This window comes from Mustela putorius, unplaced genomic scaffold (assembly GCF_011764305.1).
Source record: "Mustela putorius furo isolate JIRA1106 unplaced genomic scaffold, ASM1176430v1.1 tig00000095_pilon_pilon_pilon, whole genome shotgun sequence".
Taxonomy (NCBI): domain Eukaryota; kingdom Metazoa; phylum Chordata; class Mammalia; order Carnivora; family Mustelidae; genus Mustela; species Mustela putorius.
Window position 1 is genome coordinate 20444772 of NW_025421280.1, and position 27151 is coordinate 20471922.

Below are 27151 nucleotides of genomic sequence, written 5' to 3' on the forward strand. Positions count from 1 at the left end.
CTAGGGCTGCCGGGGCAGAGAATGAAGCTGCCACCTTCACCCCTGTCCCTCCCTCCCCCAACTGCCCACAGCCAGTGCAAGGAGATCAAATATTCATTGCCTCTCTGGAGCTAAATAATACATCAATGTAATAACAGGCATAAGGCAGCTAATCACCCCCTTTCACCTCCTAGCCCAAGCGGGGGCCCCAGTGGGGAGGCAGTCAGGGGCAGGCCAAGCCCTGGGCAGCCAGGCACCCCGCACACACTGCTGTGCAAATGGCATGCACCTGGCAGGCACATACTCAGAGTCCGCCCTGGGTGTCAGGGCAGATGCTGTCAGAGGTGGGCAGACTCCACGACCCCCCTGCCCAGCAGGGAGTGGGTGGGCAGGCTAGTGGGGAAGACAGGCCAAGGCACTGGGGGCGTGGGAGCTACGCTGCAGCCAGCTGTAGCGGGTGCCAAGCAGTTCTTCAATACCCCTGGCAGGCAGTGTTTGGGAGAAAGCTGGGGGGGTGGGTGGGCTGAGGACGGGAGTGTAGATAGCAGAGGGAGGTCGAAAGAAGGTCAAGACACTCCCCCTTCCTGCCCTAGAGACTGCCTGGGCCTGCTGACCTTGTGCCATGTCTTGTGCTCACAGTAGGCGCACTGAAGAATGTCTGCCGGGCATTACCAGGCGGGTGGGAACAGTGCCCCACGGAGGTAATTAAACAGCAGATGAAGTTAACTGTGTTGGACACGGCCTCTAGGGAGTGGTGACTGCCTCTCAGTACCCTTACCCCCCGCCACAACATATGCCTTTCTAGGATGACCTTGGTTATTGAAGATTGGCTGGACAGAGGAAGTCTCCCAAAGAAGGAGGGATAGCCGCTCTCCTCCCAGCTATCCACTGGGGGGGTGTGCCACTCCCACAGGTGATGGGCCTCCATCACCACGGACTAGGGCTGGGCCCCTTGGGATGTTACTAGCAGGCCCTCTTGCTCCTGGGGACAGCCTGGCAGGGAGGTGGGTTGAAAGCCAGCAAATTACCAGCTGGCCTGGACCTGGAGGACGAAGGCTAGCTCTGGTGGAAGGGGCAAGGGGCTGATCTCCTGGCACCCTTCGGCATGCTCTCTGGTTGTTCTTCAGCAGGGAGAAAGCAGCTGCCTCTGGGTAGGGCTCTGTACTGGGAACACCCTGTTCTCTCCTCTCTACCTTCCAGATCCAGGGCCAATCTTATTTTCTGATGAGCCCCACCCAAGTGATACCTTTCCTGAATAGCCCCATCCCCTGGGGTCCCAGGAGCATCTGTTTCCAAAGGTACTTCTCGTTGCATCCGCAGGGTCTTTGTATCTGTATTGCCAGGGCTAACATGTGTGAACCCAATCTGCATGGATCCACGTATCCAGAAATAGGCAATTCTCATGTGGGTTGTGGGGTGGCAGGTCTCCTTCCTCCACCTCTGCGCAGGGCCCCACCCCTCCATACCTGTGCCATCCATCTGGGTGTCACTGGCCTCTGCAGGCCCCCGGCTTTTCCGCTCTGTCTCCTTCACCTCAGGCACATAGAAGTCTCCCTGCCGTGCCAGTGGGCACATGAAATAGATCTGGTCTTGCTGGTAGATCTCCAGCCGAGGGTGGGCACACAGCTTCCGCTCCTTGTCAGAAATGGCAGAAGGTGAAATGAACCCTACAGGTCTTCTGACCCACCCACCCCTAAAAGGCCCTAGGAACTATCTATTGTTCACTCCCTCCCAGAGGGCTGGCTCTGCCTCTTGCCTCGATCTCCCCCAAGTACCAAACCCCTGCTGAGGGAGGCACAGACAGAGCAGCCTAAGGGCAGGGCCCCAAACTCCAGGAAGCAATGATCTAAGGACCCAGAAGTCCTTGGGACAACACCCTGGGACAAGTGCTACTTGAATCCAGGGGCCTGGCACTGCCCATGGCACCACTAAACCAACCTATCCATATGTCTGACCAAAAGGCTGTTCCAGAAAGCACTAGTCTCAAGTAGCCATGATGCTTAGCTTCCGACTAGCCCAGGGACAAGGACTCCAGGGATTATGGCCCCAGGCACCCAAGCCCAGCCAAGCCAAGTTCTGACCTGCTAAACTTCCCATCTCAGCATCCCCTGGCTGTGACCTCCTCCCCACCCTGGACAATGTTGACTGACCCCGATATCTCAGGAAAGGTCAGGGCCCCTGACCCTCAGGCCTCCGGCCCCTGCCCTCACAGACATATTACTGACGGACCATGGACAGGGGCTCCAGGCCAGCGAAACCCTTCTTTCACTCCCATTTTCTCCTAGTTCAAGTCTAAGCCAACCTCCAAGACTATCACATGTGCTTGGTTCCCTGCCCTCTGGCACCTGCCCAGACTTTCGGCCAAGGAGGAAGAGGCAGATCCTAGGCTAGAGGGGTAGGCAGGACAAGCAGAACTAGCACTGGACATTACCCATCTGGCTGAAGTACCAGTTTATAGGGCCCCGAGTCCTGAGACAGGCACTCCCCTCTGCCTGGCCACAGAGCCTGAGGTGTCCCTCTGCCAGTGTGTATGGAATGGCACACAGACACATGCCAGAGCTGCACCAAGGCAGGCAGGAACAATCAGGACAGGGGTCAAGAGCATGCTGCTCCCCGGCCTGCCCCCCTTTCCTGCAATGGAGCTCAATTATCCACTAGGATGACTGTGAGGCCCCTGCCCTGTCGCTGCTCAGCCGCCAACCTTCACAACACAACTATTTATAGCACCCGCCCAGCGCTCACCACAAGCTCGGAAATGAGCCTTCCACTTAGCAGTAATGAAAGACTTAGCACCTGGTAGGGAGAAGCCACTCTAGGACTCCACTTGTCCACCTGCCTGCCCAACATTAGAGCTGAGGACCCCTTCCAATTAAAGCAGAGAAGGGTATAAAATGAACCCCCCAGCAAAGACAAGAAGAAAGGTGAGCCTGAAGGTTTATGAGTCAGGGTGTTCAGCAGCCACTGGGGGACAGGGTATGTCTAGGAGCTCACAAGGGAGGTGGGTGGCCTGCCCAAAGTCTGGTTGCAGCTCAGCTAGCCTGACCACATGGGTAACCCAAGCAAGGCCCTTCACCCGAAGTCTCAATGTGCTCAAACACAGAGAGGGACACCCCAACCCTGACATCCCAGGATCAGTGAAGGAAAGTCATTATTTTTAATACTTTTTAAAAAAAGATTTTATGGGGCGCCTGGGTGGCTCAGTGGGTTAAGCCGCTGCCTTCGGCTCAGGTCATGATCTCAGGGTCCTGGGATCGAGTCCCGCATCGGGCTCTCTGTTCGGCAGGGAGCCTGCTTCCTCCTCTCTCTCTCTCTGCCTGCCTCTCTGCCTACTTGTGATCTCTCTCTGTCAAATAAATAAATAAAATCTTAAAAAAAAAAAAGATTTTAAAAAAGATTTTATTTACTTATTTGATAGAGAGATCACAAGTAGTCAGAGAGGCAGTGGGGGGGGGGGCAGGCTCTCCGCTGAGCAGAGAGCCTGATGCAGGGCTCGATCCCAGGACCCTGAGATCACGACCTGAACCGAAGGCAGAGGCCCAATCCATTGAGCCACCCAGGTGCCCCTATTTTTAATACTTTGAGGCCAGTTGTGTTTTTTTTGTTGTTTTTGTTTTTGTTTTTGCCAACCTGGGTGTTCTTCATCCCACCTCACAAATCCACATGCCCAGCTCCTCCCATCTCCGCACACACTGACAGCTGTCTCTGCTTCTCCAGCTGCCCACACACTCACCCGTCCCTGGTCCTTGGGAGGCTGAACAAGAACACAATGTCAGGAAGCAGGAGCTACCAGGCTCTGGAGCTTCCCTACTGCCAGCACCTGGGAGTGAGCAACTGCGAAATCTGAGCTCCACTCAGTGAACTGAGCCATGTCACCAAGCCCAGGGTCAGGGGGTTCCCGGGAGAAGGTACATGCCCTTCCCCAGTAGCTAGAGGGTAGAAAAATACCCCCAAACCTAATCAGGGCATGGCTTTCACCAACACGCGCATGCCCTCTCTGGGCATTTAACAGTCCAGAGGAAATTTGCTAAGTGGTCATCAACCTGGTAGCCTGTCTCTCAAGGGCCGTAGACATTTGGCTTTGGGGATGCTCCCAGGAAGCAGAACCTGTGACCACCAAGAAATTCCAGGGATAGTGGAACCCTACCCCAACCCTTATCAACAGTCAAGCCACCTCCCTAAAGCTTCCCTTCTGGAAGTAACAAGGATAATAGGAGGGAGTAGTCCTCTTTTCCCTCTCTCCTCTAGGCTGGGCATCAGGGTGGGCAGGACCAGGCAACCACCCTTACCACCTGCTCTGCCAGCCCCCTCATTGGCAGGCGGGAGGCAGCTCTGTCACTGCTCTGCACAGCTGCCCCCTCCGGAGAGCCCGGCTCTGAAGTTGCCTGGCTGTGGACAGCCCCGTTACCATGGAAACTGCATCCTCCATCCTTGCCGTCGCCTTCATCTCAAAGCCATTGGGGAGAACAGAGGAACAGGGGAGACAGAGGAGAGAGAGAAAACTGGCCTGGCTACACAGCCCTTCCTTCCCTGTCTAGCTCTCCCTCCTTGCAGCATCCCACACAGGGAGTGCCAGCTGCCCAAGCCTGCCCCCAGGCCCCTGCAGAAGCAGCCTCCCACCCAAACCCAGCCTACCACCCCTACCACCTGGGGGCCCAGGCCCTCCCCAGTGGAGGGAGGCATGGAGCTAATTAAAAATCTCATTGACAGCTTAGCCTCGAATCATTTTAACACATGCCGGGTCCTGTCAAAATTCAGACTCAGGGGCAAAGGAGAGGAGCAGGAAGAAGGCAGAAGTGCAAACCTCCAACTTAGGCCCACAGGCAAAAAAGGGGTTTATAGCTGTCTGTGCAGCCTCTCCTCAAGATCGCCCCCCAACCATCCCTGTTCTGCCCCAGAGCAATAGAGCCCAACTGGAACTGGGGCAGGGGCAGAGGGACAAGACTAGCCATAAGCCCTGTCCCTAAGTGACAAGGCATAGGACAAGACCTTTCCCTCCCAGCCAGGTACAGACTCTAAGCAAAGAGAGGGCAACCATGGGCCAGTTCTCAGGTCCTCGGTACACAGCAGGAGCTGTGGCCTGTGTCTCATGTCGATGAGCTGATAAATATTGGAAAATCATTGGAGGAAGGCAAGACCAGCTGCTTCTCCCTCAGCTAGCCCCAGGGAGCCCTTGGAGAACAGACTGCCAAGGGCCAAGGACACCAAGTCAATGCCACGCTGGACTGGTACTGCTGGGGAAAGGGGTGTGGATGGGCCTGGCATCCTTCCAGCCCCGGGGATACCCCCTCCCACAGCCCAGACAGCCAGACGCTCCAGGAAGCATAACCAGGACGGGGAGCCTGCTCTGGCCACTGAAGCTACTGGCCATCTAATGAAGCCACAACCCAGAGCAACTCACTCTTGCACAGAATCAAGGGGACCACAAGGTCTCTCTCCAAGGAAGGAGAGATGCAGACATCCACAATGCTCCCCACCTAACAGGAAGAAGTCACCGTGCTAGTGCCAGCAGCGACTGCTAGAAGTGGGATACAGGAGCTCTAATCCCTCAGACACATCTCCAAGTTTTGCTCTCCACAGCAGAAACAAGATGGGGACTTGGAACACCACCCACAATGCAGGGATTTCCAGGGGACCTCAGTCTGCAGCACCTCCCCCAATACCCCTGCTGCACTGACAGGGGCTTACCCCTCCACTGCCAGGGGTGCGGGCAGACAAGGGAATGAGCGGCACACAAAGGCCACCATGGTGCCGCTGCCTCAGCTATCTGGGGAACACACCACACATTCTGTTCGCACCTCAGGCTGGACTCATTCCTGGGTGGGGGGCACAGATTTGGCCCACCCAGCTCAGAGCTCCTGCAGAGGCTCAGATGGCTAAGGTTTCCCCACAACACCCACAGTGCTGCCCCGGGGAGTTCATACTACATCAGGGGAAGGGAGGAGGGTGGAGAGAGAAGACCTTAACTACGCCCTTCTGGGAACGAAGCAACCCATGCCCTGGCTTTGGCGAAGGGTGGGGAGGGGCTGTGGAGCAGAAAAGTTCAGGTCCAGGTGGAAAGTATTCCCAGGCTGCCCAGAGGCTGGGTCTGCACGGAGCCAGGTGGCCTCCAATCCCCAAAAGGATGAGGCAATGGGAGCAGGCCAAGGACTGGGTCTTACATCCCCCAACTCCACTTAAGCCCCAGAAAAAGAGGAGTTCTTCTCTGTCCTCTCTATGTAATCATGGCCCCTTAACCTCCTGCCTCCTGGCGTGGAAGGCCCTGGGCCTCCCTGCTCACCCTGGGCTGCCCGGTCCTAGCCATCCCTCCACTGCAGGCTGGACAGCTGGGCTGCCACACAGCCCGCAAACAGCTGTTGCATCCCACCCGAGGTGGTGGCGTGTCCTCACTGGGTGAAGCGAGGCGTGCTCATTTTTAATTACACACATACCAACGTGCACCCGCCCGCACACAGCGCTCCCTGCAAGTGGGGGCTCAGACCCTGGAGGCCCCTCAGGCAACTGGTCTGCATCGCACGTGCGAAGTGATGGGGGAGGCACAGCAGGCACCACTGCAGCTAGGATGTGGCACACTGTTATTATTCTGCCCAGGAACTTCCGTCAACTTCCCTCTCTCTGGCTGCCTCTCATCCCCACTGGGCCTCCAGACAGCCTCTGGCCTAGAACCTAAACCTGTCTGTGGGGTGGGAGGTGACAGCAGGAGACGGCTCTGGGGGCCTTGCCGTGCCAGCAGGGAGAGCCTGCAGAAGGGCTGGTGAGCACCCTCCTCCTGGGAGGAGGGCCCGGAGCTACGAAAATGATGGGCAAAGGAGACAAGGAGAGAGATGGGGCTGCCGCAGAGGGAAGTGAGGGAGCAGAAGTGGCAGAGAGAGCTCGGGCAGGAGTCCAGAGCCTCGCCGCTGACAAATAGGTAGCTTCTCCTTGGGTTTCAATATTCCCAACTGTAAAATAAAGAGATTGGAACAGATGATCCCAAAAGAAGTGAGAAACTGGAAAAGGTGAATAAAAACACCATCACTGAAAGATAAGATAATTATATACTTGAAAAACCCAAAAGGATTCAATTGGAGAAATTACCACAAGTGTTAAGATCGCAAAATTAACAAACAAGCACAGCCCAGTTTTCTGTGTACCAGTAAGCCAGTTAGAAAATGTAAGAGAAGCAACAGATGAGGGCCCTCTTGGGGTCAGGTCTATATGGAGGGCCCCCACTCCATGGCAGGGGAGGGGATGGCAGAGGAGCCAAGCCTGGGCAGGAGGCTGGGGAAGACGGCAAAAAGGGGTAGGTGTGAGGGAGAATGGGCTGGGGAAGCAGGGCGCTGTGCCTGTTGGCACCACTGCCTCAAGACTTTTCATTTTCACCTCAGAGCTGACAGCTTGCCATGCAATTTACACCTCTGCTCGTATTCCTGTGCACCCAGGCCCTGGTTTCCTGGGCAGCTCAAGAGTGGGCCTCAGCAGCCATCAGACCAGGGTGGGCTGGGGCACTGAGGAGCAGGGCGGGGGTGATTCCCTCTAAGCAGATGCAGGGGACTCAGGCCCTTAAGCACCCTAGTATCTATCTGGACCCGGAAGCCCCCGACCTCGCACCAAGCCCAGTCTTTCCCTTCGCTAGGGCCCAACCCCAGCTCAGTCCCACTCTGGATTTCTTGGACCCTTGTGGAGCAGGACCCAGGGACAGGGAGACTGAGGGTGAGTACCCTCTGGGAGACTTGGGGGGCTCAGGCCTGGGATCCCCCACTCTCCCTTCCAGATCTGGGAGGGGAGCCACAGACTCCCAGATGCTGCTGCTACCATGGCAGGCTCCACAGCCCACCCCTCTCCAAGACCCAGCCATTCTCTGCAGCATCTGTGCAGTCAAGGACCTTGAGCCCCGTCCCGTTCACAGGCCGCCGAGAATGCTACTGATTGATTATCCAACAGCAGGAACGCTGCTCAGTGCAGATGGAACCATGAAGCCTAGCACCTGGGAGCCAGAGGCATCAGGAAGTGCCAGAGGGGAAGGACAGGTGGGCAAAGAAGGATGGAGAGGAGAGGGTGAAGGAGAGGAGGTAGATGAGGAGAAGGCGGCCCTGAATTTCTCATCTCCAGCTGGTACCTCTGATTTCTGCCCTCTGCTTTAGCATCCCCCCACACCCTACCCCGGGGAAAGCCCAACTCCTGGAGCTTTAGGTGTCCTGTTGGTATAACCAGACAGCTAACCTCTCCTGATCTGACACCTCTGCTAAAGCGCAGAGTTTTTCTGCTCTGGAGGGAAAGACCCCTCCTCAAAATCTCTCCCCCTTCCCTTGTTCCTGGAATCCCAAGCTTCCCAGAGAAAAGCAACAAAATCCTTCCTCGGAATTCCCATCTGCCTGGGGAAGACGGCTCCCTCAGGATCCGTGACGGCCCCACCCCACAGTACCATCCAGGCAAGCCTCAGCCCCCAGGGTCCTGCAGGGCTGCCAAGCTACCACATCTGAGCTGGTATTTCAAGAGTGGTGGCTCCCACGCCCGCCCCAGCAAAGGCTGGCTTTGTGTTTTTAGTCCTGAGGTAGGGGAGTGGGGAGAGGTGAAGTCAAGAGAGACTGAGGAACAGGTTGCAGGGCCTAGGCTGGCAGTGAGAGACCTGGCCTCCTGTAGGTACTCCCCCACCTCAGCATCCAGGGGCAGCCCCCTAAGGGGAGTAAGGGAAGCCAAGCCCTGATAAGGTGGGGGGCTTCTCTTGGCTTGAGAGCATCTGGGAGTAGAGAGTCATTCTGAGCCTCAGCTCCATGGCCTCCAGCTCTCCCTCCCCATCTCCCTATGCTAAAGTCCTATTCCAAAGCCCAGCCTGGAAGCAGTCATTCAATTGCTCAGCCACCATCAGTGGATGTGGTACCACAAGGTACCTAAAAACCACACCCAAATCTGTGACTCTGCCTGACCTGCCTTTTCACCTGGAGAATGCTACCCTTCCTTCAAGGCTGAGCCCAAATGCCACCATCTTCCAAAGGTGGCTTTGCTTTCCGTGGTGAATCCATTCCCTCCAACCCCACTCTCCCTGGGCATGGCTAACTTCTGTGGCGGGGGGAAATGGGCGAGGAAAGAATTCTGGAGGCCCATCACTCAGCCCCAGGGCCTGGCACCGCTGAGAGTACTCTCCTCACTAAGCTGAGACAGGCCAATTAGCAGGGGGCAGCACTGGCAAGTGAGCTGGCCCTGGAGCTCCAGTAAGGCACCTGCAACAGCTGCTTCCTGTGCCCAGAGCAACCGCCAAGGTCTCCCTTAATGGGCGCCTGGTGGGCAAACGACAGACAGGCGCTTCCTGCCCTTCGCTTCTGGCTCCCTAATCTGACTCCGAGAACAGCAGCTTCAGCCCTGACTACGCCCACCAGGCCTATAGACAGAGGGTCACACTTAGATATTGGTCCACTGTACTACCATCCCAAGCCCACCCTGGGGACCATCGCAAGTATATCCCAAGTTCATGACAGGTCCTGGACCTCTTGGGCCCAACCCCACTCATGGACGGAGCAAAGTGTCAAAAAGCAAGTAGTGGCCTCAGCCCAGGCCACCCAGTCTGGACTCTGGACTCAGCCACTGCTTCATCCATTGACCTTGGGTAACCTCCCCTCCCCAGACCTCCATCTCCCCATTTGTTACAATGATTGGAATGTAGGCTTTGATTATGACCCTGTGATTGCCTTCTAGCTGCTTCCCCCATCCCCTGAACAATGCTGCATAAAAGAGGGCTCAGTAAGTAACTGTTGGGTCAGCAACTGAGCTGACATCCTGCCAGGGGGGTGCTTCCTTATGAAAAATAAAGTTCTGAACTCTCCCTCTTTGCTCAGCAAGGGTAATGGGCATGGAGAGAGAGATGACCCCAGATTTCACAACCCACTGGGGCATCCTCACCTGGATTCCCACTGCGAGGGTCATGTTGCTCCCCACTGGTGTTCTAGCCCCAGAGTGGGCTCAAATCCGCCCCCCACTGACTCCCTCAAAGTTACCAAGGCAGGTTAAGGGAAAGCACATACAGAAGATTCTAAGCCACTGGACAGGACCCCAGGCTCTGACCATGCTGCTGGGAGAAAGCAACAGAATCCCCAGCTCAAGAGGCTGACTCACTCCTGCAGGCGCCTTGCTGAGGCCCCTACTCCTTAGTTCCAAGCTGGCTACCCTGTGACAACACCATCCCGTCACCCACCACTCAAGAGTTCAGTCACCACCAGCCCAGGGAGAACTGCAGGGCTCCCCTCAGGTCCAACTCCCAGTCAGTCATGCTCCCCAGAAACAACGGCTTCTCCTGGGGGCCCTGGCCCTGCCTGCACACGGGATGAACCCTGCTGCCCCTGGCTCCGCTCACACTGCAGCTGCCACAGTGTTCTCAAGACCCGCAACAGAAGTGCAGCGGGCCAGGCGTGGAGGGGCATCTGTCCAGCTGTGTATCTCTGAGGACAGAGATTTCAAACCACTTAAATTCCAGATGTCCTCCTCCAAAAAGCTCACGACCTTGTGAGCCAGAGCTACTCCAGCTGAAGCAAGCATCAGTACAAGTGCAAGCCCTAGCACCTGGCAGCCAAGCCACGGAGACCCCTTAGCACAGCCCTAGGCTCCTGCCCCAGAGAGGTCTGAGAACTCTGAGCTAGGACTCTTGCCCATTTTAAACCCCCTAGTGAGACAACCTCACCATCCCAGCTGTCCCAGAACTTTACCATCAAGACTGCCCCAAACCAACCAGCTCACTATATCCACCCGGACCCTACTTCCCCCAGCTTCTCTACCATTCTGTGGAGGAAGAGCCAATGTCTTACCCCAACTGCCCGCCCTTCCCAGCTAACCAGCTTCCACATGGGCAATGTCCTGTGTCTCCCTAAACTCAGGAGAAGATATCCAACCACCACAAGGACCCTCCCCTGAGAACTCCTGGAAAGCAGAGACCCTGGGGAAGAGGATTTATGAAGATTAGGGATCCTATTGAGAGGAAGTCGGGTATGGGGTCTTGGTTGGGCAGGTTAACACTCTCAATGACCTCCCCTCCAACTGCTATAGAGAGCTGTGGGGTAGGAACTGAGCTCGGGGGCCTCTCACGCACAAGGGATCCCCGGACCTCTCACTCTCCTGGTCTGCTCCAGGTGCCCCAAGTCTTCCCTGGACACTCATTAAGATTGGTTCTACCCTGCAGTAAATTCTGGGGCCTTTGCCTATTGCTCTGGGCTGACACCAGCCTGGGTCCCATTTCCTACAATTTCAAGGAAGCTCAGTTCCCTCCTGCAGCTGCCAGCAGACCCTACTTCCTGGGGCTCAGGGGGTGATCTCCTCCTGCCCAAGGACACCACCTCTTTGGACTCTGGTGGAGCAGCCTGACAAAGCTGGGGCATCTCCCACATAAAATGATAGTCACATGGTACCCAGGCATCCCCTCACACAGACACTGTCCCAGATGGCTCTGCCTGGAGCCCCCCAGTGGTTTATGTGAAGAAAGGCAGTTTTAGCCCTTCCAGCTCAGCTGGCCAGGCTGCCAAGCTGGGGAGGGCTGGCCAGAGAGTCAGAGGCTGCAGTACAAATTACAAAGCTGGGATCTATATATCATTCTAGAATCCCCACAGAAACCTGACAAATGTTTCTCTTTGGGTTCCTTACAGTGACCCCCAGGACCTTTCTGTCTCATGAGGTCAATTCTGCCCCAGTCTCAGGCATGTCTGCAACTGCCAGGACAGCAGATGCTCTCCACCTCCCCCACCCAAAGCTCTGAGATCATTCACCCCTGCCCCCTGCCAAGCCTGCCAAGCCCTCTCCCATCCTTCTGGTATCGGGGCTACTGGCCTCCCCCTCCCCCTCACGCCTCCTGAGACAGAAAGCAGATGGCTGCCATCATTCCATTTGAAACACCTCCACAGCAGACCCAGCCTCAGATCCAGAGAGAAGACAGAGAGGTGGAGGAAAAAGAAAGGTACGCACACGCGCGCATGCGTGCACACTTAAAGGCGGCCAGCTGTCAGAGCTAGGAGAGTCAGAAGAGCCCACGGTCTCATTAGCAGCGTCTTTCCTCTGGTCCCAGGCTAGTGGGGAAGAGGGCAGGTGTGGGAGAGAGCTTTATGTTCTCTTCTCTCTGTTTCCCAGGCTGAGAGAGGCACAGGGCCACCCCCCAGCCACTGCAGGCTCAGCCCCTTTGTTTCACGTGGTAAGAACATAAGATCAGGCTAAGCACAGGGGCAGAGATGACCTCTGCCTCCAGAAACCATCAGAGCACCTTGGGCCATGCCTCTGCTGTGGGCAACCTGGCATCTCTCTCACTCTCCCAGCTGGTGGCCAAGCCCACAGCAGTGTGCCTGACGGACATCTCTGGTGAAGCCCCTTGCTCTCTTGTACCCTGGCTTCCTCATCAAAGGCAGGAAAGAGAATGGTAGCCCTCTGCTCCAGTCCCCACCCCAGGAGAATCAAGCCCAGAGCACAGCTGACAGGCTCCCACGGGAGGAGGAGGAGGAAGGAGGAAGGGCTTTCATCAAAGAGGTGACGTCAAAACCAGGCAACTTGTGAAGCTGTCAGGGGCCGGGAAATTTGGACAAAGGTGTCTAAAAATAAACCCCTGAAGCCAGGAAAAGGCTTTGGTGGCTGAGTTGCTCGCCACCACACTACATGCCACATGTCCTGTTCTGAGGTCTGGAACCCAGCAAGTCTCTTCCCAGGGGGGCTCCTCCAACCCTGAGGTTGAAGACAGCAGCGACAGGACTGGAGACACTGCCCAGTAACCTTTCTTGGGTGAAACGGTTGAGGCCCCTTAGGACGCACGCTGAATGGGCCTCAGGCGCCAATGTCTGCCTTCCTGCCCTTACCACCAGCCAGCGACCCCACCTCCTGCGTCACCTCGCCCTCAGCCTCCAGCCCAACTCACCCCCAGGCAAGCACCTCCTCCCCAACACCCTTCTGGCTGCCACCGTGCAGCTCACAAAGGAACTCCACCTCTATTCTCCCAGTGCCTCTGCCCTACCACAGCGACAGCTGTCCTGTTTCTTCTCTTCCTGTCCTTGACCACCAAGGCCACAGCTGGTGACCCATTTATTCATTCCCCAGCCCTGACACCAGATTTTTCGCCTCCTTAACCAAGATCTGTCTGAGCTCCCATTCCATCACCAAAGACCCTCCCCCAGGCTGCTCTAGAGAGCCCTCAGATTCCTTTGAATCCACCAAATTAAAACTCCTCCTTTCTTCTACTGTTTGTTTCTCAGGCAGCTCCGTACTACACAGACTCCAGAGCTGGTTACCCTCCCAGCCCCTCCACAGTCTGATCCATTCCAATCCATGCATCAGTCCACCAGTTCTACCTTCAAAATAGATGGTAAATTTCCACTTCTTCAGCATCTCTATAGCCACTGCCCCAGTTCAAGCCACCACCATTCACGTGGAAATCCTGACAGCCCCATAAGCACCTCCACTGGCCCCATGGATCTGGGATCCAGGCCCACCCTGGGCAGGATGAGAGCTCCTATCTTGTACATGTGTGGCTAAGAGGCTCAGATCACGTGTTACTTTCCAGGCTGGAACACTGCAGTGACTTCCCACCATCTTGCTCCCACTCTGCTCTTCCTGGAATCTTCTTACCCCCTCCTCCAAGGGCTCTTTCAGGGTTCCACCTGAGAGATTATATCCTCTGAGAGGCTGTCCCTGACCACTGTATCCAAGTTGGTGCCCTGCCCTTTCTTACCATTCTTTTCTAGCATGTATCTCATTTTTGTCTGACATTTTTAAAAAAGATTTTATTTTTATATATTTTTATTTTATTTTATTTTTATATTTTTATTTTTATATATTTTTAAAAGATTTTATTTTTAAGTTATTTCTACACCCAGTGTGGGGCTCGGACTCACATCAGATCAACAGTTGCATGTTCCACCAACTGAGGCAGCCAGGTGCCTCTTGTCTGACACTAATTACCTGTCTCTAACCACTTGCTGTAAATGTGTATTTCATACACCAACATTTCACACTGTGTCCATCACAGTACATGGCACATAGACATTCAATAAACTCAAGTTGAATGGATGAATAAACAATTGCTTTCAAGCCCAACTGGGTCATTCCCAAGTACCCAAGTTTACAAAATGTTCTGGAGGAGCAGGGATGTGCAACAGGGAAAAATTTTTAAAAAATCTCTGTGGACACAGAGACCACTGACCAGATCAGGAACCAGATCTGCCCTGTGCTCAGGGAGCAGGTGCACAAGCCTATCCAGCGGCCAGGCCCAGGACCACACATGAAGACCTGGGGCCTGCCACCCACAGGAAGCCTCAGGGCTCTTGCTCTGTGGGCCTCAAGCAGGAAAGGGTCAGGGTGGACCTGCCCATCCATCTGAGCCTGGAGCAGAGGCTGAGACCTAATGTCTCTGGTCCAAGCCAGAGCCGAACTGACCAGGCTACGTTTGTGAACAAGCTCCCTATGCTCCTAGTAGATGCTCTGGCACCCACAAGTCTCTGGCATTTGGGATAGATGCCAGCAGCATCTGCCTGTCTTCCTAGACCCACAGGCGCCTGCTCCATGGGGGCTCCGGGGTGCTGCCTTCCCGAAGGCAACTTTTCCTCCCAGACTTGAGCAGTCCTTCCCATCTCCCAGCTGAAGGACTGGCTATCCCCCATCACACACATACACTGGGCCTGTCTCTCACCTTGATGTAGGCATCCAGGGCAGGATGGACACGGCGGGTAGCCAGCCAGATGGACAGGCTGGAGGTGTAGGGGAAGGTGGCTGTCACCACATGGCTAGGTGATGGGAAGGAGAACACATTGAAGCCAAACTTCTGGTAGAGCTGGATGAGCTCAGGGGAGGGAGACTCCTCACCCTCACTCAGAATGCTGCCCACTGCACAGCGGCACTTCTCAGGGGGTACCTGGAAAGGAAGAACAGGGGTGTCAGCATTGGGCAAAGGAAGGAGGCTCTCAGAACTCTTGCTACCTGGGTTTTGTGCCAGCTCAGGCCTGGCAGAACCATGAGCTCCAACATGCCACAGCCCCAGATACCATGATGGAGAACAGTATTTTCCTTCTGGAACTTATCTGTGGCCCCAGCCTCTGGCATCCTGCTGCAGAATTCATCCGTCCCTTCATTTACGTCTCTACCAAATATGCCAGACCCTGTGCTATGGAGGGTCACTGGTCCGGAAGCGGAACCACACTGAACTCTGGGTTGCTGACAAAACTGAGCTCCTCTTCCCCAGTCCTTCAGATTGGGGCAGCCACCATCACCAGAGCCCCCAGACCTCCTCTCCAACCCATGCCCCATCCCAAGCCCTGCCACACTTGCCAAGTCTCTTCCTGGCTCAGCCAGAGACTGTTGGTTCCCCTTCAGGTTTCCCTGGGCTCCCAGTACCTGTACGTCACTGCACTCTGCTCCCCTCCCTAGTTGCCCTCCTTCTCCTCTCCCTCCCATAAACCCAAAGAGGGTGGGGTTCCATGTGAGTCTCTAACACTTCCTAGGCCTGGCCCCAGGCCTGCAAGGCCCAGCACTCACCTCTCCTCTGGCATCAAGGGGCCCCACTTTGTCTCATCTCCTGCCACCTGAGTCTACAACAGGCCCTGATACCTCCAGGGGTATCTAATACTGAATCTAAGACACTCATCAGAGACCGTGTGCTGTCAATCTTGGATTTCCCTCAACTTGAAGGTCCCTTTCTCCCACTATCTGGGGCCCACTGATGCTTAAATTCAAACTCCCTCTACCTCCAGGTGCTTCTTTTGGCCTACCTTCCAAGCACCATGAAGTCATTTTTATGTGTTCTTGCTTCTGCCCTCTCGCCAAGCCCTGTCAACAATACCCTAGGGGTTTCTCAGCCCAGCCCAGCCCAGCCCAGCTCTGTCCTTGGAGTCTCACTTTGCCTGGGACTTAAGCACCAACTCCAGGTTCTCACCTCCATGCAGTCCCTGGGGGTCACTGCTAGGTCTCTGCAGCTAGGGCCCCCTTGCTGCCCCCTTGAATCCTATGTCATTAAGTCTAGCCCAGGACTTTACGGGCAGGCAATACGGTGCAGTGGTCAGGACCACAGCTTCTTGAGACACACAGGACTGGGAGTGAGTAGTGGATCATGTAACTCTAGGTAAGTCCCCTGGTTTCTTGGAGCTCAAGCTCCTTGCAGAATTGACAAATTGAATGAGATACTTCATCTGAGGGCCCGGCCTGGTGCGGTGCTCGGCAAGTACTGGAAGTGCTGTTGTTTTATTAGCAGCTACAACAGAGGCCAAATAAGTGACCCCTGGCCCGCAGCCATGCCTTGGCCCATTCACCCAAACCTCCCAACACGTAGTTCCTCCCTGCCCATTCTCCAGGTTCAAGTGCTCTCCTGGGGAGTCTTTCAGGGTAGCTGGGTGCCCCCCACCAAAGACACATGTTTCGCTGTTAACTCTTGCCTCCATCAACTCTACCTGGTAACAGTCACATCCCTGGCCTGACAGTCCTCCCACCCTACCCTAGCAGAGGCGCTGGAGCCAAATGCAGTGCCATCTCTTGTCTATAGATGGTGCAACCGCTCCATTCACACCCAAGGCTTGAGGCAGAGATGCCTGGTGTCTGCTGCAATGCCAGTCACCGAGATCCTGACCCCGGCGACTTATCATGTACAAAAGAAACACTCAATATAACTTAGATGGAGAAATGGATGGAAAACCACCTGACTGATCATCTCTGGCCCTCCTGGGATTGAGTCCCTGGGTCTTTTCCAGGATCACTTCAACAGCCTTTATGGATGGACCTCCCGGGCTCAACATCCTCCTTGATCCTCAAGAAGCACAACACCTGTGACCACCCTGCTTATAACTTTTCAATGGCTCCCAATTCTGCTCTAGGATGAAACTTTCGAGCCCAGCATTCAACACTGTTTTAAGTGGTCCATACAATAGTGCCTGGATTTGTCCACACACTCGCCTAGCACTCTTTTTGTCATCCCCAGGCCCCAGTAGGGGCCAGAACCCAGGTGAGCAAGTGTCCACTGAGCATCTGAGTGGCAGAGGGAGGGACAAAGGCAGGCTCTGGCCCAGCCCGCCCTGCCGGCCTCCTATCCTACCACAACCCCGCACACACCCACACGGAACTATTTGCAGCTCCCCAAACATGCCACGTCCTCCCATGCTTCCTGCCTTGGCGCAAACTACTTCCTCTGCCTGGAATGATCTTCTTCACCCTACTCCAGAGTCCCTTCTGCCTGGGAAACTCCCGCCCATCCTTCAAGATTCAGCTCAACCCTCCTCCTCAAATCCTCCTTGCCAAGCAGCCCTTCCTCTCAGATCGCAAATGCCCACCCAAAGGAGCAGGTCTTGTGCTGCACAGTAACTGATGGTTCCTCTATCTCTCCCCCCTCACTTCAGGCTTCTAGGCAGAAAGGTACAGAATCCTGTGCACACAGTAAGTTTCTTGGGGTATCTCAGCAACACCACACGCACACCTGCACATGCACACACGGGCCCTGCACGTGAGCTAAGCTCTTCTTCCTCTACCTTGAAAGAGGAACTCCCATCACAGGGAAAGGAAGCTAATAAGGGACGGGACTCCTGAGATCCTGGAGGTGTGTCAGCCTCAGGTGCTCCCTTTCTGCATGAGGAACCCCTCAATTCCACAAGTGGGATACCTCCTGCCCCATTCTGCCCTGGCCAGTGGCTAAGGGGCAGCCTAGGAAGTTATTCAGGAAGCCCACCACCTGCAAAGCAGCCCTGTACCAGCTGGAGCTGCTGGAGTTCCGCACCTGAACGAGGCACTGGCAAGGAGATGGAACAGACCCTAAGACCAGCTGGGGAGGGGCAAGGCTGGTCCGGAGCAGGGGAAGGCTTCCCTGGGCTCCCTGGAGAGCCCACGCCCACCTCCAGGAGAAATGGCCCACTGAGGTCAGGGGCCTAGAAAATAAAGGGAGTGTCCTGATAGCTAGAAACCCCACCCACCTTGGTTGATGGCAATGCCTCTATTTGGGCCTGATCCTAGGAAGTCAGCCTGGGCCTCCCAGTTCCATCCGCTTGTTCACTCTCCTCCCTATATCAGTCATTTCTCTAGGTACCAGTGCCCAGAACAAGAGCTGTGAGGCCTCTTCAGTCCTGGCAAGTGAGAAGAGGGCAGTCTACTTGGAACCTAAAGCTTCGAGTGAAAAGAGAGTCCCTGCCTGGCTAAGACTTCAGTACGTCTAGAAACTGGACAAGACTAGTATCTTCCGGGATTCAGGAAGGAAAAATGGTGTCAGTCGGTCCAGACCAAACCCAGATGTTGGGTTCAGTCGAAATGGCCAGCCCTGGGGTGCTGGGTGGCTCAGTCAGCTATGCATCTGCCTTTGGCTCTGGTCATGATCCTGGGGTCCTGGGATTGAGCCCCGCTCGACTGGGCTCCCTCCTCTGCTCTCCCTCTCCCTGCCACTCCCCTTGCTTGTATGTCCCCTCTGCCCCGTGTCAAATAAATAAATAAAATCTTTAAAAGAAATGGCCAGCCCTTGATCCATAACCTGCAACATCTGATGAAGTCCAGCTGCGATGCCTACAGATCCAGGCCCGGCGAGCTGCTTCAACACCTCCCTGGCCAGCATACCCAGCCCAGAGCTACTCAAGGTAAGGGGACAAGTAGGGACAGTGACCTTCACTGGCCTTCACTGAGGGGGAACAGAGCAGCCACAGCTATTCGTTACTGGAGGATGGGTTCATTTAACCTTCAGGGTGATGCAGGTCAATACACCAAGCCCCACAGGTCCAAGTTCCCCAAGCAGGTGGTCTCCAAAGGCAAAAGCTGGTCCACACTAGTCAGGACATGGGTGATAAAGACAGCAGGGCCAGAGGACAGGACCTGTATTTCAGGCTGCAGGGGAGGGGAGTAAGCAGGATGCCAACCTCCAAAGGGGCTTTCTGGGAACTCTCACTTAGAAGTCTTTCAGGGCTTCTTTCTTTTCACCCCCAGGCATAATCCTAACAACAGCTGGCACCTGACAGTGTGCTCACTGACTGCCCTACTTGCTACCTTCCACCTATCAGTTCATTCAATCCAAACAGCGCTGTGCAATAGCTACCGTCATCCACTCTGTTTCTGAGACCCAGACAGCAAAGCTATTCAGAAAGAGCCACACGGCAAGGCAGTGTTGAAGTCTGGATTCGAACAAAGGCAGACTGGCTTCAGAGCTGCACCACAGGACCCAAAGCCATGTGGGAGCCAGAGAAGCAGGCCCTGGCTAGGCAAAGCCTGCATAATGATGTGTCCCTATGCTGCGCTCCTCTGACGGCCCAGGCGTCCTGCAAGAGGCTAGGCTAGAGGCAGGCAAGCAGGGTTCCCCAAAGTAAAGAGTCCTAGCGCATGAGGCCCAGGGGAGGGGGTGCCAAGAGTGCTAAGCATCTACTGGGGGCCAGGTTTGGGGCCTTATCCTTATTATTTAGTCCTCAGAAAAACAAAACCCCTGAGGTAGGGATTCTCAGAAAGACCAAGTGACTCCCTCAGAATCACACTCTTAACAAGGAGCAGAGCCTTGATTCAAACCCAGAAAGATTCAAAGCCCTCTCCTCCCATACCCCAGCCCTCCTCCCTACCAAAGCCAGCTCTGCTGGGAAGAAAGGGCTGTGCTTTTCCAGGGCTCCCCCACACAGTTGACCTGCTAAAGAGCAAAAGCCCAGACTCAATCTAGATGAAAATCATCATGGGTGATTGGGATAGGGAATGGCCTGGGCCCCTGGAAACACCAGACAGCCCTCATTCCCACTGCCCTTGTTGAGGGGTCAACCCTGGGCAATCCCAATCCTTCCCAGGCCCCATATGGTTTCAGTGCCTCTAGGGATCGCAGGGGAGACCCCCCCATCTACACACACACACACACACACACACACCTCTAGGGATCGCAGGGGAGACCCCCCCACCTACACACACACACACACACACACACACACACACACAAAAGGAAAGGAAGTGTGGCACAGGCCTAAATCAACACTCTTACCAGCCTAAGCCCATGCAGATGTGGTGGTCCCAGGCTGACTCTCAGTGGACTAGGAGAAAAAAGGAGCTTCAATACAGTCTAGTTTACTAAAGGCAGAACCCAGGAACCACCAATTCCCCCATCTGCCCCATACCTGGGGCAAACACCCCTTCCTAGGCCTCCATCAGGTAAACTGAACTTGCTGCCACACCCCACTTGCCTCAACCAGGCTCCCCACAAGGGCAGCAGACAGGTTGCTTAAGGCCCAAACAGCAGTGGAGGCGGAAGCAGCAGGGGTGGAGAAGAAGGTGGAGGGCCAGGATGGCACACAGGACAGCTCCATGGGCACAGTGAGGGCAGCTGACCCAGAAAGGGCTATCACAGGCCAGAGCTGGCCAGGATCAAGTTAGCCACTCGGGTCCTCCCAGCTCTTTCCCTCTCCTCCAACACCCCAGGCTCTCAGAGGGATGGGGCCACAGACCCCGCACCCCGCATCAGTAGCAGGGCTGAGGGCAGAACAATTTTGACTCTTTTCCAGTTTTACAAGAAAAGAACTGGATGTGTGTGTATGTGTATGCACACACGTGCACGCACGCGTGTATTCACATGTACACTGGGGTGCTCGCTTCAGCAGCACATATACACATGTACACTGGGGGGGTTGTGGTGCAGGCAGAGATCGGTGACTGACTCGAACTCACCCTCTTCCCTTGGTATTTAGAGGAAATGGCTGCACTCCAAGAACCCTGGGCCCAAGAGGAGAACACCTATAAGCCACTACCAGGGTCAGTCCACTTCCTGTCACATGTTCCCTCATTCCTCCTCCTCCCTCTCCAAAGGCCCTCAGGGATGGAGAATGGAATCCTTTCGCTTGCCCAACAAGAACCAGTTCCAGAAACTTCTTCCATAAGGAACTCCAGGATCTAAAGTTGACTGACACATATATGCTGACGTTCCAGGACACAGAGCTGATGAGGTATGTATGTCTGAACAGCACCTGACGTGAAAGAGCCCACAGTGATTGCCAGGGCCTTGCCTTGGTGGTGCCCACCCTTTCCTGTGTCACTCCTGGGTCCACAGCCAGACCATGTGAGGCCAGGCCTTTCTCAGAAACGAGCCTCTCCCTGTCCAGATGAGGCCGGGTGCTGAGGCCTGGACAGGGAGTGGCTAGAGAGCTGTCAGTCCACACTTCATGGGGGAGGGCAGCATTAATAGCTGGTCTCTCACCTGGTCACTCCCTGCTCCATTCACAGAGCCTGAAATAGCCTCACTGCTCCCTACACTCACACAGAAGCAGGTTCTGGCTCCCACTGTGCTCACTGGGGAGGGAGAAGGTATGGGGATGGGCCACACAACAGCTCAGCCTGCATCCTGTCTGTGAACCAAAATATGCAGGGCCCCATGCTGGACACTGCTTAGGGAAGCAGCCTAGGGAGAAGGCTTGGGTTCTTACACTTTCCTAGGACTGGATGGGGTCTCTCAGCCAGACCCCCCTGACCCCCCTACACTGAGAGGCCCCGAGGGCTGGGCCCTTTGGTCTTCACAGTACCCCAGTGCCCAGCAGTGCGGCACAGATTAGGTGCTCAAATGTTCGTTAAATAACAGCAAAAAGTGTGAGTGAACTATGTGAGATCAATACCTCAGCTCTTGCTGTCTGATCCTCAGTGTCCTCTTCTATCACATCAGCAGTGTGGACCCTGGGGCCCCAGGTCCTTATAGACCAGAGAGTCTGGGATAGCCATGAGCACCTGAAGTCTGGGGTCCATGGTTCCCTGAACCCTCTGTGAGGATCCCTGCTAGGCAGAGAATATACTGTCCACCTCCCACAGCAGGTGGAGTCTAAGCATCCTGAGCTATCCCAGGTGTTAGGGTATGACCTAGCTCTGAATGGGGACACAGCTATCTTCTGGAGTGACCCAGGACCGAGAGGGATAGGACCAGAGGGACCACTCTGAGCTGTACACTCATCCTCTGAGCCAGCCAGTGTCCACAACCAGGCCAAGGGTCTAGCCCTGGGTCATAATGCTCAGCCTAATGCCTCAGTGCACCAAATTAGCATGAACATCTTGTCCACCCTTTTTTTGTTTTTGTTGTTGAACAGCTACTGGAGGCCAGGTGGTAGGATGAATGCCTCACCTATATCACCTAATTTAATTCTTGCCAGACAACATATGAAGCAGATATCTTAACAGAGCTCTATAGATGAAGAAAGAGAAGCTCAGAGAGATTATGTGATATGCTCAAGATCACACAGCATGACAGTAACGAAACAGAATCAGAACCCAGAACTGCCAACCTTGAGGCTGTATTCTCAGGCTGTGCATCCCCCACGCCCAGACTGACACCCAAGTCAGGCTGCACCCAACCAACCCTGGACACCCAAGCCCACCGCCCCTCGCCCTCACCCTGCCAAAGACGGCTATATGGTGCGCTGCCCGGAAGCAGTGGCTGGGCCAGGAGGCCATGGGGAGAGCACACCATGCCAAGATTCTTCTATCTGACTGTTCCTGGGTCAGCCACCAGCGCTGATCCCAAGGTACACTGCTACCTTGGCTCTTTCCTACCTTGGAATTAGCATTTCCAACCCAAGAGCCAATGTGTTGCTTTAGGAACAGGACATGCTGTTGAGGAATGAGGCAACTGCAAGGGCTATTCTCCTTCCCACTGAGGCCTTACAGAGGGCTTGAACTGGGCCAGGTGTGGAAGGAGGGGCAGGGACTTACAGAATAGAGTTCTGCAGGAGGCAGTCTAACATCTGGTGGAGGAGCTTCCCAAAGCCCAGCTCCTGCTCCGTGTCACCTAGGCTCCAGCGCTCTTGACTCCCACTTAGCGCCGTCTCCCAACCGTGTGACCTCAAATCCTCACTGTCTACTCATCCCTCAACCAGGTCAATGTCACCTCTCACCTGGACCTAGCTCAATCTCCTCAATGGCCTCCCTGCCTCATCGCCTCCCCTCCTTCACCTGCCATCCAGTTAGATTCCTAAAACAGAGGGGGCAAACTGTGCTGCCTCTTGCCTCCCAGACTGCTCTTCCTCACAATGCCTGGCCCAGCAAACCTTTCTACCACTTTCTTTGCCTACCACATGTCTGCTGGCCACACTTCCCCTGTTATCCTATGTCTGCAAGCCTTTACTGTAGTACTTCCCTAAGTCAGGAGGCCCCTCCCGGCGGAGCAAAGTTCTACTCATGGGAGAAGGCCCAGCTACCGTCCACCTCCTCTGTGAACCTCTCAGGCAAACTTGGTGTATCTTTCCCAAACCCAAAGCTCAAAGCTCTGCAGGCATCAAGTACAGTGCCTATGACAGACCCATATGTATGGTGCTGACTTGCCAATCACATGAACTTCTTCAAGGGCAGGGCCAGGTGTGCTCATCTTTGGAGTGTAGTTGTCAAGCAGAACCCAGCACAGAGAGTCAACCCACCCTTGTTTCTAATGAGGCTTGGTAGCAGACAGTGGGTCGGCTGTAGGCCTTGCCTACTTGAGCTCTACAGGCAAGGAATCCAGAGCTGGGGATTCCAAGGCTCAGAGCTGAAGGCTGGACTCCTGGTAGAGCTGCCAGCCCATGCAGCTGCAGACAGTACCACCCCATGCATGGCAAGAGGCCACATTGGTGAGCCCTGACTCACTACAGTCTGTAAGTACAGCCAGACGCCCACAGGGTGCCAGTGATGCTGGGCTCATCTCTGACCCCAGCATCCTAGACATTCAGGGCAGCTCACGTGGCTCCACTTGCCCTCCCACCCCACTTAGGCTCCAGTGCTCTTGACTTCCACTTAAGCCTAAGGGGGAGGGGCCATCTCTCTCCAAACTAGGCAGCTTAACATCCAAAGAAATGCCATATCACTGAGGCAGGGGCCACCAGAATGACTGAAGAGGTAAGATTCTAAGCCCCATGCCCAGGGTCTGCTGTCTCAACCCTTGAGGAGTTGTAGCCACAGCAGGAAAGCTGAAAGAGGGAAGGCACAGAAACAGTAAGGTATGGCTCCAAAGAAAGGGTAGAATCTGAGCAGCCTGGCCTTACAGCACTGGTCTCAAATGGGGATAAAAGAGGGAGGCACAGCAAGAAGAGGCAGGGGACCAAAGCCCCGGCACAAACTAGAGACATGCAGTAGTATGGCCCCATGCAGTCAGAAGTCCATGGGTAGCCATGAGCTGAGAACCAGACCTGGACAAGGAAAAAGGATGTCTGGAGCAGGAGTCCAGGTTAAATCTGGAAGGAGCTTCAAGCTCAGAGAGGAGGTGGTGTGTAGGACCAGCTCACATATTTTCCCACCCCTTCCCTGGAAGCTACAACACCCCTGCCCCATGTCCATCCATGGGGCAGAACCCCAGCCAGGGCATGGGAGGCTCCTTACCATGTAGGGGTTGTCGTAGTAGACGGCGATGGAGCGGAGCTTGGGGGAGACACTGCAGCTCTCGGTGAAAAGCCGCCCAGTCTCGCTGTAGGGCCCCATGTGGAACTTGTAGGCCACAGTGACATTGCGGATGGGAGGTGAGCCGGCACTCACCGCCACCCTGGCCAGCAGCCCTGAGTACCCAGCAAAGGCCAGCAGTGTCAGCAGCAGCAGCAGAGTCAGGCCCCCAATCAGGCCCAGGAGGAGCAGGTCAGACATGGCTCTGTGCCCCCGACACTGTGCCCCAAGAGAGCTGCAAAGGAGACAGGAGGGAGAGAAGGCTGGTAGCCTGCTCTGACCAATGTGCCCACTTGCCCGCCAGCTACTTCTGGCCCAATCTCAGCTGTGTGTTGGGTGCTCTGACCCCGGGTGGGGGAGGGGCCAGGGTGTTTACACACAGAGTGACCTAGAAGAGAGCTACCAAGGATGACTGTAGCCACAAGCCTCTTTATTTCTTAATCACAATTGTTGAGGCTCTCAGAACAGCTCTGCCTGTCAGCTGGCAGCCTTGGTCACACCTGGGGAAACTGAGTCATAGAGAAGCACAGGAGTGAGTCAGCCAGGGACATACTCCCAGCCCTGACCAACCTCTCCCAAGATGGGTAAGACATCAGCCAGCCTGCCTTTTCCCTACTTTACCTCTTCCTTCCCACACACTGCCACACTGCCTTCTTGGCCTCCCCAAGCCTCATGGACCACTGCCATGGGCAAGTGCCAGGGTACGATCACTTATTAACGAATAGGGAATACATGAGGGAAAAAAAAAAAAAAACCCAGGGGGAAAATGTGCCACAGGAAGAAATTCTCACATGAAGCTTTCCTTTGCTAAGCACATCTGGCCCTCGGAATCTTGCTATCCAGCAACCTCACCCAACTAGAACCAAGGAAAGATCAGATCAAATCAGCCTGAGCAGCCAGAACAAAGTCCAGCACTGCGCTTCTCAGACTTGAACCATTGGTGCTAACAAGCTACATCCCACTTTACCAGCCCATAGGTTAGAAACGAGGAAGAAGAAAAGCTTGCTAGAAATGGAAACACATCAAGAAAAACAATTACTCCCTGGCCCAAGCAGTTCATCCCATGGGGAAGGGGGTGCTGGCCTGGTGGGGAGTCACAGCTGGGTCCACTTGCTGCACTGTTCCTTCTCTCCACCAGCATCTCCAGGTGTTCAGAATTATTCCTTGTGGTTTTGATCCTGCCACCCCCCCTCCTCTACTAGGTAGTTCACAGAAAGGCATCCTGGGGTGGCGTGAGGGGGTCTTTTTTTTTTCCTTTTTGTGTTCATGTCATTTATCTGACAATTGTCCCTCCTCCCCACTGGCCTTTCCTCATTCCTCCTTTCTGTATGGTATAAGCACTAAAGACACTCATTTCAAGGAAGAAAAAAAAAAAAAAAGGCAGAGAAGCTATCTAAGAGAGACCCAGAAACACAACAGAGCTGGTGTGTGAGCCACTCAAGGCAGACTGTTCAGCCCTCCATGAGGCATGGGGCCACAAGCCTAACCTTCTTATACAGAGGGCTTGACCTGAGCCACCGGGGGTTGGGGAGGGAGTGGGGGGAATCCACACAGAGAAGACTGTTTAAAGAGGAAGGGAAACATGTGACCCATTGGAGGGACAGTCTCACCCCAAGTATTTAAAATTAACATGTAGGGGCACCTGGGTGGCTCAGTGGTTAAAGCCTCTGCTTTTGGCTCAGGTCATGATCCCAGAATCCCGGGATGGAGCCCTGCATCTGACTCTCTGCTCAACAGGAAGCCTGCTCCCCCCCCCCCACCTACTTGTCATCTCTGTCAAATAAATAAATAATCTTAAAATTAACATGTAAAATTTAAAAGATTTGAAAACTGAAGGTCAACATTTCAGCCCTATGGAAAACTTAGCTCTATGGAATAATTTGTTCCCTATGGGTTTTGGGTATCAAAATTTTTACTGAAAAATTGTCTTTGGAGTCAATGTACACACAGTGTTAGCCTCACAAAGAGGGAACTAAACTCCTACATCTCTGATATCATAAAATTGAGATATATCACACTAGTCTTCTTACCCAACTGCCTCACAGCTGTGGGTTTTTTGTTTTGTTTTGTTTTGTTTTTTGATGCATTCGCTGTCCTACTCATCTTGCCTCCAATTAGTTTCATTCCTGTTTTCTTTGGTGACGATGATGATAAATCTTTTACCGAGTACTTACTATAGGCCAGGCACTATCTAAATGTTGAAACACAGCTACTTTATTAATTCTCAAGACAAGGTAGGTATGAATCAGGAGGTTAAGTGACTTGCTCAAGATGACACAGGTACTAAATAGAGCCCTAGACCAAAATGCAGGCAATAGGAACCCAAGTAGTCTGACTCCAGACCCTATTTCTATCTCTTCCTTCCTGGTGACAAGGTTTTTAGAGAAGTTCAAGCATCTAATCCATGCTGGGATATCTCTGAACCCACGGCTCTCAGCTGGAAGCTGTCACTCAGCTGATAGGTCTCCCCATTGCCTCAAGAGTGACCACCTCTCTCTGACCTACCCTCTCAGGTAGGTCACTCCCCATTCTCCTCAAGGCAACTTAGTTCCCACCTCCCTCTTCCTCTCACCTCCTACACTACCCAGAAGACAGGGAAAATGAACCCCAGAGCTTAGGTCTGCACAGGAGGGAGGCGGGGCAAAGTGAATTTCCCCATACTCAAGAGAAAGGGCAGAAGGGCTGGGGAAGCTCACCTGAAAAGACAGGCTCACTTTTAGCAACTCATGGCATCCAGCGCCGCAGGGACCAAGTGCTCCAAGCGCTCCTGTGCTGGGGGCAGAGAGAAAATCACCACTGAGCTGGGCACCCTGCCTTGACTGTTCCTTTTCAGGGAACTAGAGCCTCTACAATAACTGTCTTCACAAGGCTGCTCCTCTCCCTC

At 54.5% G+C, this 27151-nt stretch overlaps 1 protein-coding gene across 2 annotated transcripts in view; it reads right to left on the bottom strand.

Annotated features, from left to right (window-relative positions):
- TEX264 (testis expressed 264, ER-phagy receptor) overlaps window positions 1–27151 on the bottom strand; it is a 33476-nt gene that overhangs the window by 5335 nt on the left and 990 nt on the right. For both annotated transcript variants that reach the window (XM_045079381.1, XM_013049751.2), the window contains exons 2-5: window positions 26964–27039; window positions 24211–24502; window positions 14600–14821; window positions 1446–1614 (exon numbers count right to left, since the gene is read on the bottom strand). In XM_045079381.1, coding sequence (XP_044935316.1) covers window positions 1446–1614; window positions 14600–14821; window positions 24211–24468 — 649 coding nt within the window. In that variant the 5' untranslated portion in view covers window positions 24469–24502; window positions 26964–27039. The remainder of the gene's footprint in view (window positions 1–1445; window positions 1615–14599; window positions 14822–24210; window positions 24503–26963; window positions 27040–27151) is intronic.